Source organism: Trichechus manatus, unplaced genomic scaffold, assembly GCF_000243295.1.
Source record: "Trichechus manatus latirostris isolate Lorelei unplaced genomic scaffold, TriManLat1.0 scaffold00069, whole genome shotgun sequence".
Taxonomy (NCBI): Eukaryota; Metazoa; Chordata; class Mammalia; order Sirenia; family Trichechidae; genus Trichechus; species Trichechus manatus.
The window spans coordinates 2,385,716-2,403,011 of NW_004444005.1; the positions used below are offsets into that span (position 1 = coordinate 2,385,716).

The window sequence follows — 17,296 nt, forward strand, 5'->3', positions numbered from 1 at the left end:
TGATTTCTTGACTGCTGCTTCCATGGGTGTTGATTGTGGATCCAAGTAAAATGAAGTCCTTGACAACTTAAATCTTTCCTCCATTTATCATGTTGTGGCTTATTGGTCCAGTTGTGAGGGTTTTTGTTTTCTTTATGTTGAGTTGTATTCCATACTGAAGGCTGTGGTCTTTGATCTTCATCAGTAAGTGCTTCAAGTTCTCTTCACTTTCAACAAGCAAGATTGTGTCATCTGCATAACGCAGGTTGTTAATGAGTCTTCCTCCAATCCTGATACCGAGTTCTTCTTCATATAGTCCAGTTTCCAGCATACAGATTGAATAAGTATGGTGAAAAATACAACCCTGGCACACACTTTTCCTGACTTTAAACCACACGGTATCCTCTTGTTCTGTTTGCAAGACTGCCTCTTGATCTATGTACAGGTTCCTCATAAGCACAATTAAGTGTTCTGGAATTCCCATTCTTCACAATGTTATCCATAATTTGTTATAATCCACACAGTCGAATGCCTTTGCATAGTCAATAAAACACAGGTAAACATCTTTCTGGTATTCTCTGCTTTCAGCCAGGATCCATCTCACTAGGACAAAAAAATTCAGTATCTGGTTAAAAGACTAAATGCGGAAGTCAACATAGTTTAAGGGAGAGAATAAAAAGAATTATATTCTCTTCCAGCATTTATATTGTTCTTGATTCCTCTTTCTCTCACACTCCCACATCCATTCCATTAGGAAATCCCTTTGGCCCTACTATAATATATATCTATAACCTAACCACTGCTACCATCATCATCTCTCACCTGTATTACTATAAAACCTAAAAGTTTGCCTCTCCAGACTCTAAAATCTATTCTCCACACAGCAGCCAGAGTGATCCTCTTAAAACAAGTCAGATTCTGTGATTCTTCTGCTCAGAACCATTCTCCAGTGGCTCCCTATTTCACTCAGAGTAAAAGCCCTTCTCTCCCTCTTATTCCACTACAGGTACACTGGCCCTTGCTCAAGCTACTTCCACTGCCTAGAACCCGTATCTGCTTGGCTCATTCCTTCAGTCTTCAAGTCTTTGCTCAAATAGCACTTCTCAGTGAGATCTGCTGCAACCTGCCACTTCTCCCGCCCCCTAGCACTGATGTACGCTAGAATTGCCTAGAATAGCGGGTACCCAATAAATATTTGTTGAATAGATGAATAAACTGAAATTGCTCTTCTTCCCCTTTAAAAATAATCACATGGGGTGACAACTTTTATATGGAGCTTTTTCATATGCTGTATAACTTGTTCCTCGTATCAATCTTATTCTTTTTACAGAGGAGAAAACAGGCCCAGAGAACTTAGTTTGCCCAGGATCCCACAATTTCTAAAAGATAGAGCTGGGACTTAAAGCCAGATTTTCTGACTCTAAATCTCAGGTTTGTCTCCCACCTGCAGAGTAAGGGTAGAAGAAGAGATAAGGAAGAAAAGGCAGGCAGCAAAAATGCTTCAGAGCAGTTTACTGGAGAATAAAACTGAAGTCTCAAAAGAAGGGCCAGGATGCCATTCTGCTTCCTTGTCCCTAACACTGAAGGCGGGGGGAAAGTCTCTTTTTTCTATTGTGCCAAGAGAGGCATCTATAGACCTTTGTGTGTGTGTGTGTGTGTGTGTGTGTGTGTGTGTGTGTGTGTGTGTGTGTTTTGTAAGGAGCCCTGGCGGTACAGTGGTTAAGCACTCAGCTGCTAACCGAAAGGTCAGTGGTTCAAACCCATCAGCCATTCCACCATCAGCCATTCCACAGGAGAAAGATTTGCCAGTCCGCTTCCATGAAGATTTACAGCCTTGGAAACCCTATGGGGAAGTTCTACTCTGTCCTACAGTGTTGCTATGAGTCAGAATCAACTTGACGGCAATGGGTTTGGTTTGGTTTTTGGTGTATGTTTTGTTTTGTGATTTTTATCAGTTATATATGCCAATGGTTTACAGAATCAAGTAGTTCTATAGGCATTTTGAAAAAAGTCTCCCACCTCTCCCATCATTTGCTGCTCCCCAAAGGCAACCACTTTCTTTCAGCTGATTCTTATTTGCCTCATGTCTCTAAATAACTTTGCTTACATTTCTTTCATTTTTCCATTTTCAGCATTACCTATTGACTTTCCACCCTGGAAGATGAGGATTTACCATTCCTTCACCTCACCCTCTACCCTCACCACACACAAAACCTTCCCATTCCTAATTTATCATGCTAATGTAAATTGTATTACATTAAGAATTGGGTTTAGATTACTAATTCTACCCCGAACTCTTTGCCAATTGTCTTAATCTCCCAATGTATTCAGGCCCATCAGGTAGTCTGTCAAGTTCATCTTGAAGAAACTTCTCCTGGAAATTTCTGACCTCTCCAGTCTGGATTACTCTTTAGGCCTGATGAATAAATATGGTCTTGGAATCTCCTTTCACCATCAGTGGTTTTCTTTCATCTCTCTCCTGTGTTGAATCTCCTGTTGCCCAGATCCTATGTCCTCTTCTTTCTTGACTCTCTTGTTTTGATGGAGCACATCTTCCAGGAGCTTCCTGAGAAAAGGTGCGTGGAAGACAAAATTTTTGACACTTTATGTATCTGTAAAATGTCTTCATTCTACCTTTCTACTTGACTGATGGTTGAGTTTGGAAATCATTTTCCCTCAGAATTTTGAAGACATTGCTCCATTCTCTTCTACTTTCCAATATTGTTCTTAAGAAGATTGATGTTATTCTGATTCTTCTTCCTGTGTTGGAAACTCCTAAGATTTTCTCTTTATCCCCAATGTTCTAAAATTTCACAATGATGTGTCTTGATGTGCCTCTTTTGATGTTTACTGTGCTAGATACTTGGTGAGCCCTTTCTATCATGAGGTTGTGTCCTTCAATTCTGGGAAATTTTCCTTTTCTTTTTTCAATAAAGTTTTTCCTGTTTTCTCTAGAAATCCAAAATCAGATGTTAGACGTCTTAGACTGGTCCTCTGTGTCTATTTTCTTTTCCTCCTATTTTCCTTTTCTTTGCCTTTAATTTCCAAGGGCTCTTTATTTTCAGAGTATCTTGTACTTTCTTCATTGATATACCATCAATATTCTATGAGGATACTGATGGTAGTTCTTAAGTTTTCTTCTAACAGACAGTTTGTTTTCTGTAAGTTGCTTTTTTTTCTGGGGCTTTTTTCCTCCTCTCATATTAGAGGCTTTTCTCATATGTCTGGTAATTTTTTGTTTGTTGCTTATATTTAAAAATAGAGTATTAAACAGCTTATTGGAAGCTCTGTGCACATGGCTGAGATTTCTTTACTGCAGGGTGATCTGGCTGGGCCATTTTATTGGGGAATCTCTGAGGTCAGTTTCTCTAGATCTTTGCTAGAATGAAAAGCTCACTTGCATAGAGATATTTGTTTAATCACTGATCTGTTCCTAGAGCCGAGAACATCTGGTCAGATACTTCAGAGAGGAATCTTCAGTCTCCTGCCTGGGGTGGCCATGGAAGAGTACAGAAGTGGGGAGGGGTGGCTGGATCTCAGCATTCTATATGTCTATGTTCAGTTAATACCCTCTTCTTCAACTGTGCCTGTTACCAGGGACTCTTACTCTAATAGTTCAGGTGTCTTCTACCAGGGAAAAGGAAGAGCAGTCACCTAGCTCTGCAGAGTTAGTGTAGGAATCTGGAGCTAACTGCTTCTTAAATAGACCTGGAACCAATCCTCCTGCTTTTAATTTCAGCCCCACCACCAGCACCACCCATACACACACACTTATACTCTAGAGGTACCTGGTGTCACCTATTCCTGAGCCATTGCGGGGTGGGGTGAGAAGTATAAATTGAGTTGCTTCTAAAATATTCCTACTGACACCTTAAGATTGAGCTTTTATGGGTCTCACTCAGTTACCACTCCCTACTGGTTTCCAGTAAAACTGTAGTGTTGTCTCCTCTCTGGTTCTTTTCTAAAGTTTTTTTTTTTTCTTTTCAAAAACCTTTAACTATCATTTTTGTGGGGGGTTGAGAGAGCAAAAGTAACCATCTATATACAGTTCACCTTCTTTACCTGTTTGATCATAACCTCTTTATCATAAAGACTCAGCTCAAACTAATTGGGGAGATCCTTTTGAATTGTTGGACATTTTAAAATAAATTCATTTTTATTACTTGTATGTACAGAAACAAGTAAAGGTCTCTAAAACACTTCGCAATAGGTCATTATTTGTATGTACTTTTCCTTATCAGAGACCTAAAAAGAGTTTTATTATGATTTCTATCAATCAACAAATATTTATGGTGGATGTTATTTATCAAATCCTATTTTAAGTAGATAAAAGTTAAACTGTCATCAGTTCTGGGTATATGTGATCTAAATTAATGAACTTTAACTGACATAGACTTGGCATGTGGTTTTTTGCTTCTCTTTGGCTACATTTTCTGTGTGGATAGAAAATAAACAGATTTAGTAGTATGATAGCTCTTCTAGAAACATATTTTGTATTTGTAGCCCAGTCAACACAATACAGTGAAGCTGGGAGCTTTCCAGGCTCAGGAAAAAGAGCTGGTGTTTGACATTGATATGACAGACTATGATGATGTGAGGAGATGTTGTAGGTAAGCATCATGTACCTTGCTGTTGGGGTGGGTGATATCAATGCCAGTGAGTAATGATAACTCTGCTCCAGTTCTGCAGACATATGTTCTAAGTGTTGGACCCTCATGACAATGGCCATGCGCATCATCGACAGAGCATTGAAGGGCAAGTAACAGCAATATCTGAGTGGGGTCAGATACAAGAATCTGTTTTCCCCTGAATTCTAGTCTTTGCTTTCGTGTATACTAGTTTATAATCTAATCTCATAAATTTCTAACATATTTCTTTGCAACATATGATTGGGAAATAAAAGATAAAATAGAGAAATAAAAGATAAAGCTGTTGAACAAACCAGTGTGTTTTTTCTAATTCAATCATTTATTGAGCTAAGTACTTAATATTGCTAGGTACTGTTCTAGATGAGGGAAGTCACACAGTCTAAGAAGGAGACAGATTTAAAAAATTGAGGGTTACAGTTGTGTTAAGTAATATGCGTAGGGTGTTATGAGGATATAAAGCAGCAGGAGTGCACACAGGAATGGGAAGAGATCAGGTCAGAAAAGGCCTCCCTGAAGAGGTGATGATAATGATGGTGATAGCTAACTCATATGGGGGTTACTATGTGCCAGGCACTATTCTAAACACTGTAAATATATTAGCTCTTTTGATATCCCTAGACTAAGTCTTTAATGATAAATGGCAATTGGTCAGGGAGAGAAATGAAGTAGTGAGGCATGAAGAAATTCTTGGCAGAAAGACCAGGATGGATAAAGACAGGAAGATAAGCATGTGAGAAGCACAGGAAACTACCAATAGTTTAGTGTGGTTAAAGGGAGAATACATGCTGAAAAGAGGTTAAAAAAAAAAATGAATCTAAGGAAGTAAGCAAGAACCAGGAATTTGTAGGTTTGTTTTAAAACCTATTCTCTCTCTCCTCCTCAGAGGACTTTGGATTTAAGCATCGTCTCTGGGTATATTCTGGAAGGAGAGGTGTTCATTGTTGGGTCTGTGATGAATCAGTTAGAAAATTGTCCTCTGCAGTGCGTTCTGGAATAGTTGAGTATTTGAGTCTTGTAAAGGTAAGGTCCTTTTAACGATAATTTACATTTCTTTGTTTGCCAGATGTTATCAAACCTGGAATGTTTACTAACAAAGAAAATCAAATTTTTATAACATCTACATTCCAGAGTAGATAATCTTACTGATAAACCCATTGCAGGTTGAGTTGATTCCAACTCATAGCGACCCTATAGGACAGAGTAGAACTGCCCCATAGGATTTCCAAGAGGCGCCTGGTGGGTTTGAACTGCGGACCTTTTGGTTAGCAGCCAAACTCTTAACCACTAAGCCACCAGGGTTTCCATCTTACTAATAAATCAATTAATATGGTAGTAGCTACATATTTTTAGGTATTTCATGTTTTAAGTATACTCCTTTGTGGCAAAAGGAAGATTAATTTACTTTTCTAGATCAATTATGTCAAGTAAACACAAAAAGTTACAGGTATTGAGACTATAACATCCAAGCTTCTATACTTTGACAGAATTTAATCAATATCTTTGCATTTATATAATTTTTAATGTAATAGAATACTTTAAAGAAATTTTAAAATTATTTCATTTATGTTATGTGATACACACACAGTTTTTGTTTGTTTGGTTTTTTTTGATGATTTATTTTTCAGGGTGGTCCAGACATTAAAAAGAAAGTTCACCTCAGTGAAAAACTCCACCCTTTTGTCAGGTCTGTTGGAAAAAAACCAACTTAAGTTGTGTCTTATTTACCTGCATGTGCTTTTAGAATTACCTTGCTATCAGTTTTCACTGCTGGAGTAGCATTTTACAGTAATAATAGCTGCAGTTCATTGAGTGCCTATATTGTGCTGTATTATCCATGATAGGTGCTATACAAATGTTCTCATTGGCCTTCACAGCAGCTTCATGGGGAACATGACGCTGTCTCCATTTACAGATGAGGGAGATGAGGTTTCAGAGAGATTATATAACTTGCTTGGCATCACACAGCAAGTAATTGTTAAATTCAAGATTCAGTCCTGGTCTGCCTGAATCCAAATGCTGTTTCCACTGAATTCATTACTTCTCGAGGATAGTGGAAAGAGCCTTGGATTAGGAGTAAGAACCTGTATTCTGTCACTTACTATGACCTTCATAAAATACTGGAGCCACCATTTCCTTCTTTGTATGAGGAGGAGAATAACATCTTCTCTACCTATCTCATGAGTTGTGGCAAAGATTAAATGAAACAATAGATGTGAAGAAGATTTGCAAAGTGCTTTATAAGTGTTAAGGTGTTAAAGCAAGCAGTTCAGACTAGAAACTTTAGAACTGTATCCTACATTGTATTACTGATGTACTGTGTTATCCTTGCTTGGTTGCTTTCTACCCTTGTTACATATTTATGATATGATTAACCTGGGTTGTGGAGTTAAGAAGTAAACATTTCTTGAATATTCTGAGCCAGGTACTATGCTGGGTTCTGTTTCCTCAGAGTGTCTCATTTAACTCTCATAACCTTGTAAAGGGGTAGCATTCCCATTTTACCCAGTTAAGCCCTAGAAATTCAGTAAAAATTGGAATAAGCACTAGCCTCCCACCAAATGGCAACAATACTTATGTGGTGTGTATATGTTGCTAATAGTGTTGGGGCTTTGTTGTTATTGTTCCTACAGAAGATCTATAAACATAATAATAAAATACTTTGAAGAATATGCTTTGGTTGCTCAAGATATTCTTGAAAATAAAGAAAGCTGGGATAAGATTTTAGCCCTTGTTCCTGAAAATATCCTTTCCCAAGACCGTTTATATGTAAGCTAGCTGTATCAATCTGTGCTATTATAAATGTGTTCTGCCTGCATATCCTCATATATGTATTCTTAAAAACTTCATCTTTTTTACACATGACACCTCCTGTATTTCTGCATTTTTCTATCTCTAGTATAGAATACAATAAAAAATGAAGCCATTTCACAAATCAGTTTCCTCATTTTGGAAGTTGGTCCTCTTGAATTAACGGCTATTCAAGGAATGCTGAATCATTTAGTCAGAATATATGCAAACTGAGGAAAGCTTTAACATAAAACTTTATATAGTTATTTTTGTATTCTTTCTGTAATATTACCACTGTATTTTTTTTCCCCATATAAAAATTTATACATACATTGTTATGTGACTCTAATTGCTCTCCCCATACTGTGATAGCACACTCCTCCTTTCCACCCAATTCCCCATGTCCATTCAACCAGCTCCTAACCCTCTCTGCCTTCCCATCTCACTTCCGGACAGAAGCTGCCCGTTTAGTCTCTTGTATCTACTTGAGCTGCCCGTTTAGTCTCTTGTATCTACTTGAGCTAAGAGGCACACTCCTCACGAGTATCACTTTCTGTGCCACAGTCCAGTCCAATCCCTGTCTGAAGAGTTGGCCTCAGAAATTGTTTTAGCTCTGGGCTGATAGAGAATCCAGGGGCCATGCTTTCCAGGGTACCTCCAGCCTCAGTCAGACCATTAAGTCCAGTCTTCTTACTAGAATTTGAGTTCTGCACCCCACCTTTCTCCTGCTCCATCCGGGACTCTGTTATGTTCCCTGTCAGGGCAGTCATTGGTGGTAGCTGGGCACCATCTAGTTCTTCTGGTCTCAGGCTGATGAAGTCTCTGGTTTATGTGGCCCTTTCTGTCTTCACCACTGTATTTTAACAAGGGAATTTTTTATGGATATAAGTGTTTAACATTTGCGTTTCAAAGAACATTAATAATTACCTTCTAAATATTTATAAGTTTTAGATATCCTTACAGTAATACATACTGAAAACTAAGTTGTTCACTGATGTGCCCTAAATGAGTGTGTTCCTTAATGACCCATCACCAATGCATGATGAGCTTCAACAAGGCTTCCAGAAGTGTCACAGTTCACTTCAGCGTTGGGAACATTTGAAGGAAGTAACCAGTAGATGTCAGGTATACTCCACTGACATTTGTATTAAAATATAATAATGCAATTATTAATTAAATTGATTTTTTGCTTAGTAAGTAAAAGATGATCGAAGATCATTTTTTAACCTTCTTTAAAGAAATTCTCAAAAGTTCCTACTGATCCTCATGCTGGATGTATGCCTGTTTTTAGAGTAACGTCAAAAATGACAAATGTGGACCCTGGCTAGAGTGGGAGATCATGCTCCAGTACTGTTTTCCACGGCTGGATATCAATGTTAGCAAAGGAATCAATCATTTGCTGAAGAGCCCCTTTAGTGTTCATCCTAAAACAGGTACTATGTAAAGAAAGTAACAAAAACAGAAAAATGAAAGTTATTTTTTGTTTTAGCAGGCATGTCACTGGGTATAAATGCATATAATCTCTGAGATATTAAAGGCTGAAGAATTGCTCTATCAGCTAATACCTGTTATGTTTTACATGGTCAATTAAATAGCCACCACTTCAGTTGCCACTATTAAATAATTTCCAGTTGAGTTTCTGAGGCTATGTGATGAATTAGAATTGGAGAGAACCTTAGAAATCACAGTATAACAGCTGTCAGTGTACAGATGAGAAAACAGTGGCCAAAGGGATTAAAACAAATTGTGTGGGAGCTAGGAACAGAGTTCTTATAACTCAGAGTCCTGTGCTTTTTTTCCACTATACTATCTCTCTCAGTTCTTTTCAAGAGTTTTAGCTTTACCCTTTTACATTTCTCTTAGATTATATTTGGTGGACTGAAATTGACTTTAAAATAAGTATGAATGTGGCTATATTGTCATAAAACTTAACTCCACCCAGCCAGGCGACATAATAGAGAAGTATATAGTTGTCCACTTTAGTGTAAACAATCCAACTGTGTCACTTGCTTACTGTGATACCTTAGGCAAATTATTTAAGCTCCCTGTGCCTCAGTTTTCTCATCTGTAAAATGGAAGTAATAATAATACCTACCTCAACGGATTACTGTGAAGATCAAATGTAAAAGCTTAGAAAAGTGTCTGGCACACATTCAATTCTCTCAAACTGCCTAGTTTCCTTTAATAAACTATAATGACCCTGCAGTGCATACATTTATATAGTCCCTCTTCAAATCTGTCAGCTATGTGTTTTTAGCTTCTTTTCGTTATAAGCTGAATATTTCTTATTTAATTCTAAGGTTTCGTTGGGCATCCCCTTATTCTCAGACTCAAGGTATAGGTAAATAATTGTCACTCATAAGTGTATATATTTTGATTATATACCTGTCCCTTCGTATCAGGTAATGTGGTCCTTTTTCTCTGTCTTCAAACAGCAACTCCCAATTCCCTTAATTATTTTACTTGTTACTCACCTGGCATTCTTTAGAATCATTATATCATTTTTAAGACGTGATGAATTTTATGTAGTGTACCTGGTGAGGGAGGATATTGTAAAAGGGTAGGATAATGTCTATTTTATTTCCAACATGCTTTTTAAAGATGCCCAACATGTAGGGTGTGTTTTGATATCAGCAAACAAACTAAGCTAATTTAATGAACTATTTCCATCTATTTTGTTCCATTTTTAGGACTCACTAAATTTGAGATTGTTCTGAACTTAAATATGGGAGAATATCAGCAATAGAGAAATAGAAATGAAAGCCACTGGGGAATAGCTCAACAGTCTTTCACACCTGTTCCTTTGTTTTGTTGCTTTTTTAAGAAAAAGACACAGCTAATGTGGAAGTACTTTAATTTTTATTTCTAAATTTTGCTCTTAATGTTTACAAATATAAATATTAACCCTTTTCTAAGCCTTAGATAAAAGTTTTAACCAAAAATAACTTGTAGAGACAGACTATAATGATTTGTATTCCACCACAGTTATCAGTTTATAACTTTTGGTTCTTACAGGTCGCATTTCTGTCCCTATTGATTTACAAAAAGTGGATCAGTTTGATCCATTTGCTGTTCCAACCATAAGGTATGTTCCAAATCATTGATCACTCCTTATTTGAGTTTGTTTGTGACTGTTGCTCTCAATTTGAAGTAGACTGGATTAGATTCCTTCCAGAGATGTATCTGTATGGAAACAATGTAATTTGTTATGGAACCACCTTACTCTGAGGTTATACTGATGAGGACCCTAGTAAAGCAACAATTCCTTGTGAGTTCCACAGAACACTTTTAAGTTTTTCAGCTGCCTTAAGGAGCCCTAGTGGCATAGTGGTTAAGAGCTCAGCTGCTAACCAAAAGGCTGGCAGTTCAGATCCACCAGCCGCTCCTTGGAAACCCTACGGGGCAGTTCTACTCTGTCCTGTAGTGTTGCTATGAGTCAGAATCAACTTGATGCCAACGGGTTTGGTTTGGTTTTTTGAAGCAAGAGAAAAGCTTTCAGGTTAAGTGAGTTTAGGGACTGCTGACTTATAAGTTTCATCACTGCAAAGTTTCTCAGTCTTTAATATACTAATATGCATGAAAAACTCTAAGAAGAGATTATAGTTTTTAGAATATTCCAAATTTATTTCAATATAATTTTTTTGCAGAAAATCTTGTGGTATTCGTGTGCTGTTATACATTGGGTAATGTTGATACAAGGCTAACTTTAAATTTCTCTTATTCTGTTATTTATAGTTCCATCTGCCATGAATTGGATCTCATTTCCACTAATGAAGAGGAAAATGAAGCTGAATCTGATGTCAAACGTAGAACCAGAGGTAGGTTAATATATTGAAGTCTCACTTGAACAAAAGCTTTTTATATAGACATCCTTCAGTCACTCTAGTCATTAATTCCCCTTGGACTCAACCCAGAATGTATCAGTGTCTATCCTGAATCTAGCTTAGTAACAAATAATGTTATAGCAGTGTTTCTGTCCTTTATTACTTGCCCAAATGATGCTACTGAAGTCAATTTGATTTCACAAATACTTACCGAGCAACTTCTGAATGCTGGGATCTATATTGTAAGATACAACTGTCAACTAGTGGTAGTGTTTGAATTTCAGTCTTTTAGATTCGACAAATGTTTATTTAATAATTACTATGTTTGTAGTACTTTTACTCTTTACTTTGTTTTTGATGTATACAGATGGGTTTTATTGTAAATAGGTCTAACCTGTGATTGAATTCTATATTTAAGAATTTCAAGGAGCCGGAAATTTTATAAATCTTCCTGCTAGTAGAAGTCAGATCTTCTTATACTAACACCTAAGAGACACTCTACAGCAATAGAGTCCAAAGGACTTTCTGCAGTGATGGAAATGTTATGTATCTATGCTGTCCAATATGGTACTCATTAGCCACATGTGGCTTCTGAGCACTTGAAATGTGGCTAGTGTGACTAAGAAACTGAATTTTTAATGTCATTTCATTTTAATTTAAATAGCCATATTTGGCTACTGGCTTCTGTACTGGACAGTACAGACCCATGGTCTCTGATTGATCTTTTATGGTCAAATATTATAACCCTTCTTTCAAAATCCAAGCTCAAATCTTGCTTAATCCAAGCTCAAATCTTTCTTAATCTATGCCAGCTCTAACAATACCTAAATGTAGTACATTCCACTATTAATGTTCATGAAATGATTCAAGTGTTCTGTTTTAAAAATCTGAAAAGTCTCCAACATCAAAGACAGATTAGATTCAGTTACTGGAAAATTTTTAAGAATGTTTGGAACAACTTGGGTATGTGAGCCTACTTTTTCAACTGTAGATTTTATAATTTAAATCTAAATGTAGATCAAATGTTTCTGATGATAATTTAGCATCTGAATTAAGATAAGCTTTAAGTACCAAATACACATGGGATTCCAAAGACTTAGTATGAAAAAAAGAATGTAAAATACCTCAATTTTTTTTAACATGTTGAAATTTGTAATATTTTAGATATTCTGGGTCAAATAAAATGTTATTAAAATTAATTTTACCTGCTTACTTTTACTTTTTTTAACATGCCTATTGAGAATATTTTAAATTACATATATTTCTCACATTATATTTCTATTGGGCAGCACTATTCTAGCAAATCCTTAGAAGAAACCTAAAGTTATATTTGCATGTTATTCTTGCTGCCAAAATGTTAACTATAATGCATGTTCTTCATAACTTAGATTATAAGAAGACCAGTCTAGCTCCTTATGTGAAAGTTTTTGAGCAGTTTCTTGAAAAACTGGATGAATCCAGAAAAGGAGAACTTCTCAAGAAGAGTGGTAAGACTCTATGGCCTTTCCCTTTTATCTGTTTGGATCTTAGCATGGATAGTTTAAAGCATCCAGCAAGTGAACAATTTTGGAGCTCTAGTCTTTGCTCTTGCCTCAAAAATTTTACCCATTAGTTTTACTATCCGTGTTGTTATGTGCCCTCGAGCCGGTTCCGACTCATAGCAACCCTATGTACAACGGAACAAAACACTGCCTGGTCCTGTGCCATACTTATAATCGTTCTCATGTTTGAGAACACTGTTGCAGCCACTGTGTCAATCCATCTTACTGAGGGTCTTCCTCTTTTTCGCTGACCCTCTACTTTACCAAAGTTGATGTCCTTCTCCAGGGACTGGACATCCTTAGTGTTTTTGAAAATTGAAGTCTCTTAACTCAGTTCAACACATATTTATTAAATACCTTTTATGTATCTGTAATATAAGGGAAAGAAACAAATATGAATTATATAAGGATTAATTCCACACCATGCCTTAAAAAGTTAATAATCTTACTAACTTGGTGCAAAACAAAGAAGTACAAAATGCTAAGAAAGAGATGGCATGTGATTGAGGGAATCTGAGAAGACTTCATATGAAATGGGTGATATCTGAACTTCTTTCAGTTAACAGCTGTAAGAATTCTAATTCCCAATGCCAAACACCATGCCTTGAGGTATGAGTAGGATTTTCATAAGCAGAAATTTAATGGAATAAAGGTTCAGGGATGGAAAAAGGGGGATTGTTCATTCTAGAAAGAACAGCAGGAACAAAGGCATAGAGGCAGAAAAGTATCAAGTCGCTCTGGAGGCCATCAAATAGTACAGCTAGACCGGAAAAATATGGGTCAAGAAGTGAAGGGATATAAATCTGAAGAAGCAAGCTGAAGCCAGAGTATAGGTGGCCTTGAATTCTAGCCTTAGGAGTTTGTGCCTAATTCAATAGGAACAGGGAAGCCATTGAAAGTTTTTGAGGGAAGTAGTACCATGACTGTAGCTTTACTCTAGAAAGATAAATCTGGCAATAGTAGATCTGGGGAGAGGTAGGGGCTAGAAAAGAGCCCCTTGGCCAGTTGGGCTGTTACCATTAGGACAGCAGCATTGGAGATCTCCAAAAGGTACAAATGCTGGAACCATTCTGAAAGTTGGTAATGATTTGTTAAGTGGAGTGATGAAAAAAGGGAGGGAAAGGGTCACAGAAGCCAGGGGAAAGGAAGGTTTCAAAGAGATTATCAGGTGTCAAATGCAGTAGTGAACTGATAAAATCCTGTTGTATACAGTAACAAGGAGGACAGTAGGGAAAAAGGAAGAGTTCTTTGAATATGAGAGACTTGAGCATATGTGTAAGCCAAAAGGGAAAAAAATTCAAGAGGTTGATAGACACCACAGAAAACTATGGCAATATTATAGAAATACAAATACCCTCTCTGTTTCATTTTTTAATTAAATGTGTGATGGTTTAAGAAGTGGTGCCTAAGATAATACTTTGCTCATATTAACACTCAAATATGTGTTTGAGTGGCGCAATGGTTAAGTGCTCAACTACTAACTACTAGAGGTTATCAGTTCAAACTCACCCAGAGGTACCTCAGGAGAAAGGCTTGGCAGTCTGCTTCTGAAAAGTTCAAAGCCATGAAAACCCTATGGAGCATAATTCTACTCTGCAGCACATGGGGTTGCCATGAGTCAGAATCAACTCAGTGGCAACTGGTATGTGCTTACTGAATGAATAGTGATGACTCTGAACTTAGAAAGCCTCACTGAAACTATCATTCCAACCCATGGTAATAAGTCCTTTGTATTCTCATTGTTCTGTACTAGCTCAGTCTATAATGTGGGTTTCAGTAAATGTGACAGCAAATCTTTATGCATGATGTGAATTTAATGGAAGTATTAAGCAAATCAGAATGTGAAAATCTTTTGTTTTCCTTTACTACCCTTTGATAAAAATCTATTCTATTTTAGACTTACAGAAAGATTTCTGAAGACAACAACTTCCCTCAAACCAATGCAGACACCTTCTACCTTCAACCAAGGATCAAATACTTCAAGAGCCACTTAACAAATATGGCAGAATCATGTATGCATCTTAAGGCTCAAAGTAAAATTTCCTTTTCTTAAGAAATAATTGTTGAAAAGAGTGTCAAAGTTCCTGGAAGAAGCAATAAAAGAAAAGCATAAGTGATGGCTGGATGTCAGATGAGATTTGTAAACTTTAATATTATACAATACAAAGATAATTCTAAGATTTCTGATATAAAAACTTAGTTCCACCAGTTGCCATATATAGCAGTAAGTGAGCAGTAATATGCCCAAGACTTTATTTAATCTCAGCTCACTACGTACAGCCTCCAGATTTCTGGGCAAGTGAGGGCTTTGTCCTTAAGTCTCAGACACTTGAGTGAATTATATCTGGCATGTGTAATCAGTCACTTCCTACTTTTGCTAACTGATATTTTTATTGGTCAGGCCATACCCCACTGCCCATCTTTTAAAAATCATTTTCCGCAGGGCATCTAAGCCTACCAAAATTTCAATTCAAAAGATACAAGTTACTAGAGTAACAATACTAGGGCCCAGTATGTTGTTCTTTACAACTGTTGCAATTGTAGCTCCTAACTTCTTCCCTCAGAAAGCAACTGGACTAGTCTACCATAAAGAAGCAGCTTAGAAAAAATAACCAACTTCACCAACATAAAACCAGTTTTATTTGCCAAAGCACTTGAATTTTTTTATATATCTAAATAGAATACTTAAATTTTTAAAATTTAATTTCTTCCATGTCTGGTTTTATGTGGTAAGAGGCTAAAGTGTCAGATTCCTCCTGCCTGGTTTTACAACCAATCTACGTAAAGCAGTCATTCTGATTTATATTCTGTCTTCTAAGAAAGAAAAGCAAGCCATCAAGCCAGTGCTTTCCTGTGACTTGTGAAAATGTTCTTTCCTCTGCATTTCGTTTAACCTTGTTTTCTCTATAATCACACAATTTTTTAATTTATTTATTTATTTTTTTGCTTTTATCTTTTGGCTTATATAAAGCAGGCTCCATTAAACAGACTGTATTAAACAGTCAGTACACTGAAATGCCTTGCATTTCTTTCTCTTTTGTAATTTTTTAAGAAAAAATATTAAAGGCTATTGTGCAAAATTCATCAGTATTTGAGATGCTGTTTACTCTGTATTGTTCAGGTTTCAGGTTCTAAAAACAGTGGGTCAATTAGAACTCCTGAATGCAAGTAATTACTAAGGACTCATCAGTCAGTTCATCTTAAGAACTCACAATGGACTGGAAAGACTGGTGTTATGCTTTCAACAAGAGACGCTTTAAGCTTCCATTATGGTTTTGTAACTGTCTATCATGAAAGTATTTTAATGCTTTAATATTAAAGCCCTTGGATAAAAGCTGGTGTACTAGCCCATAAAATTAATAACACAACTTAACTGTGCTCATGAAAAAGAGTAAATGTTTGGTTCTTGAAGAGAGCAGAAATGTGCTCGGAGACTACTGATTTCCCCTTTTGGATTTGCCAATTCACCAATATAGTATAAATGTAGAAACAAAGAGCACAGAAATGGTTTCCATCTCCAAACTTGCCCAATAACAAAACCCAAAGAAAAAGTACATACGTCCTTCCTTGGTTAGACATTGCAACAGAGAGTTAGAAAAAGTCAGTGAGCTTGATGGGGAAGAAAGGGGGATGGTAAAATACAGTTTTATTTGTCTAAAGGGATGACTGGCTATTTCTGGCCTTTCTTCTCAAGGTAAATGGACTGTATTAGAAATATTCCAGATCACTTATTTACCTGTTTAGAAATTAATTCTATCTACAATTTGAATGAATGGGAATTCCAGAACACTAATTATGCTCATGTGGAACCTGTACATAGAACAAGAGGCAGTCATTCAACTGGAACAAGGGGATACTGCATGGTTTAAAATCAGGAAAGATATGCATCAGAGTCGTATCTTTTCACCACACTTATTCAATCCGTATGCTGAGCAAATAATCTAAGAAGCTGGACTATATGAAGAATGCGGCATCAGGACTGGAGGAAGACTCATTAACATCCTGCAATATGCAGATGACACAGCCTTGCTTGCTGAAAGTGAAGAGGACTTGAAGCACTTACTGATGAGGATCAAAGACTACAGTCTTCAGTATGGATTACACCTCAACATAAAGAAAACAAAAACCCTCACAGCTAGACCAGTTAAGAAACGTCTCGATAAACAGAGGAAACACTGAAGTTGTCAAGGATTTCATTTTACTTGGATCCACAGTCAGCGCCCATGGAAACAGCAGTCAAAAAATCAGATGACGTATTGAATTGGGCAAATCTGCTGCAAAAAACCTCTTTAAAGTGTTGAAAAGCAAAGATGTCACTTTGAGGACTAAGGTGTGCCTAACCCAAGCCATGGTATTTTCAGTTGCCTCATATGCATGCGAAAGCTGGACAATGAATAAGGAAGATCAATGAAGAATTGATGCCTTTGAATTATAGTGCTGGTGAAGAATATTAAAAATACCATGGACTGCCAGAAGAACAAACAAATCTGTCTTGGAAGAAGTATAGCCAGAATGC

General features: G+C 36.8%; 1 protein-coding gene across 1 annotated transcript in view; it reads left to right on the forward strand.

Moving 5' to 3' along the window:
* Positions 1–14,793, forward strand: part of PRIM1 (DNA primase subunit 1) — a 16,780-nt gene extending 1,987 nt beyond the window's left edge. The window contains exons 3-13 of the mRNA XM_004379909.3: positions 4,483–4,589; positions 4,661–4,734; positions 5,512–5,648; positions 6,254–6,312; positions 7,259–7,368; positions 8,449–8,540; positions 8,707–8,848; positions 10,431–10,500; positions 11,151–11,233; positions 12,628–12,726; positions 14,678–14,793. Of these exons, the coding sequence (XP_004379966.1) occupies positions 4,483–4,589; positions 4,661–4,734; positions 5,512–5,648; positions 6,254–6,312; positions 7,259–7,368; positions 8,449–8,540; positions 8,707–8,848; positions 10,431–10,500; positions 11,151–11,233; positions 12,628–12,726; positions 14,678–14,697 (993 nt within the window). The 3' untranslated portion in view covers positions 14,698–14,793. The remainder of the gene's footprint in view (positions 1–4,482; positions 4,590–4,660; positions 4,735–5,511; positions 5,649–6,253; positions 6,313–7,258; positions 7,369–8,448; positions 8,541–8,706; positions 8,849–10,430; positions 10,501–11,150; positions 11,234–12,627; positions 12,727–14,677) is intronic.
* The last annotated feature ends 2,503 nt before the right edge of the window (positions 14,794–17,296 follow it).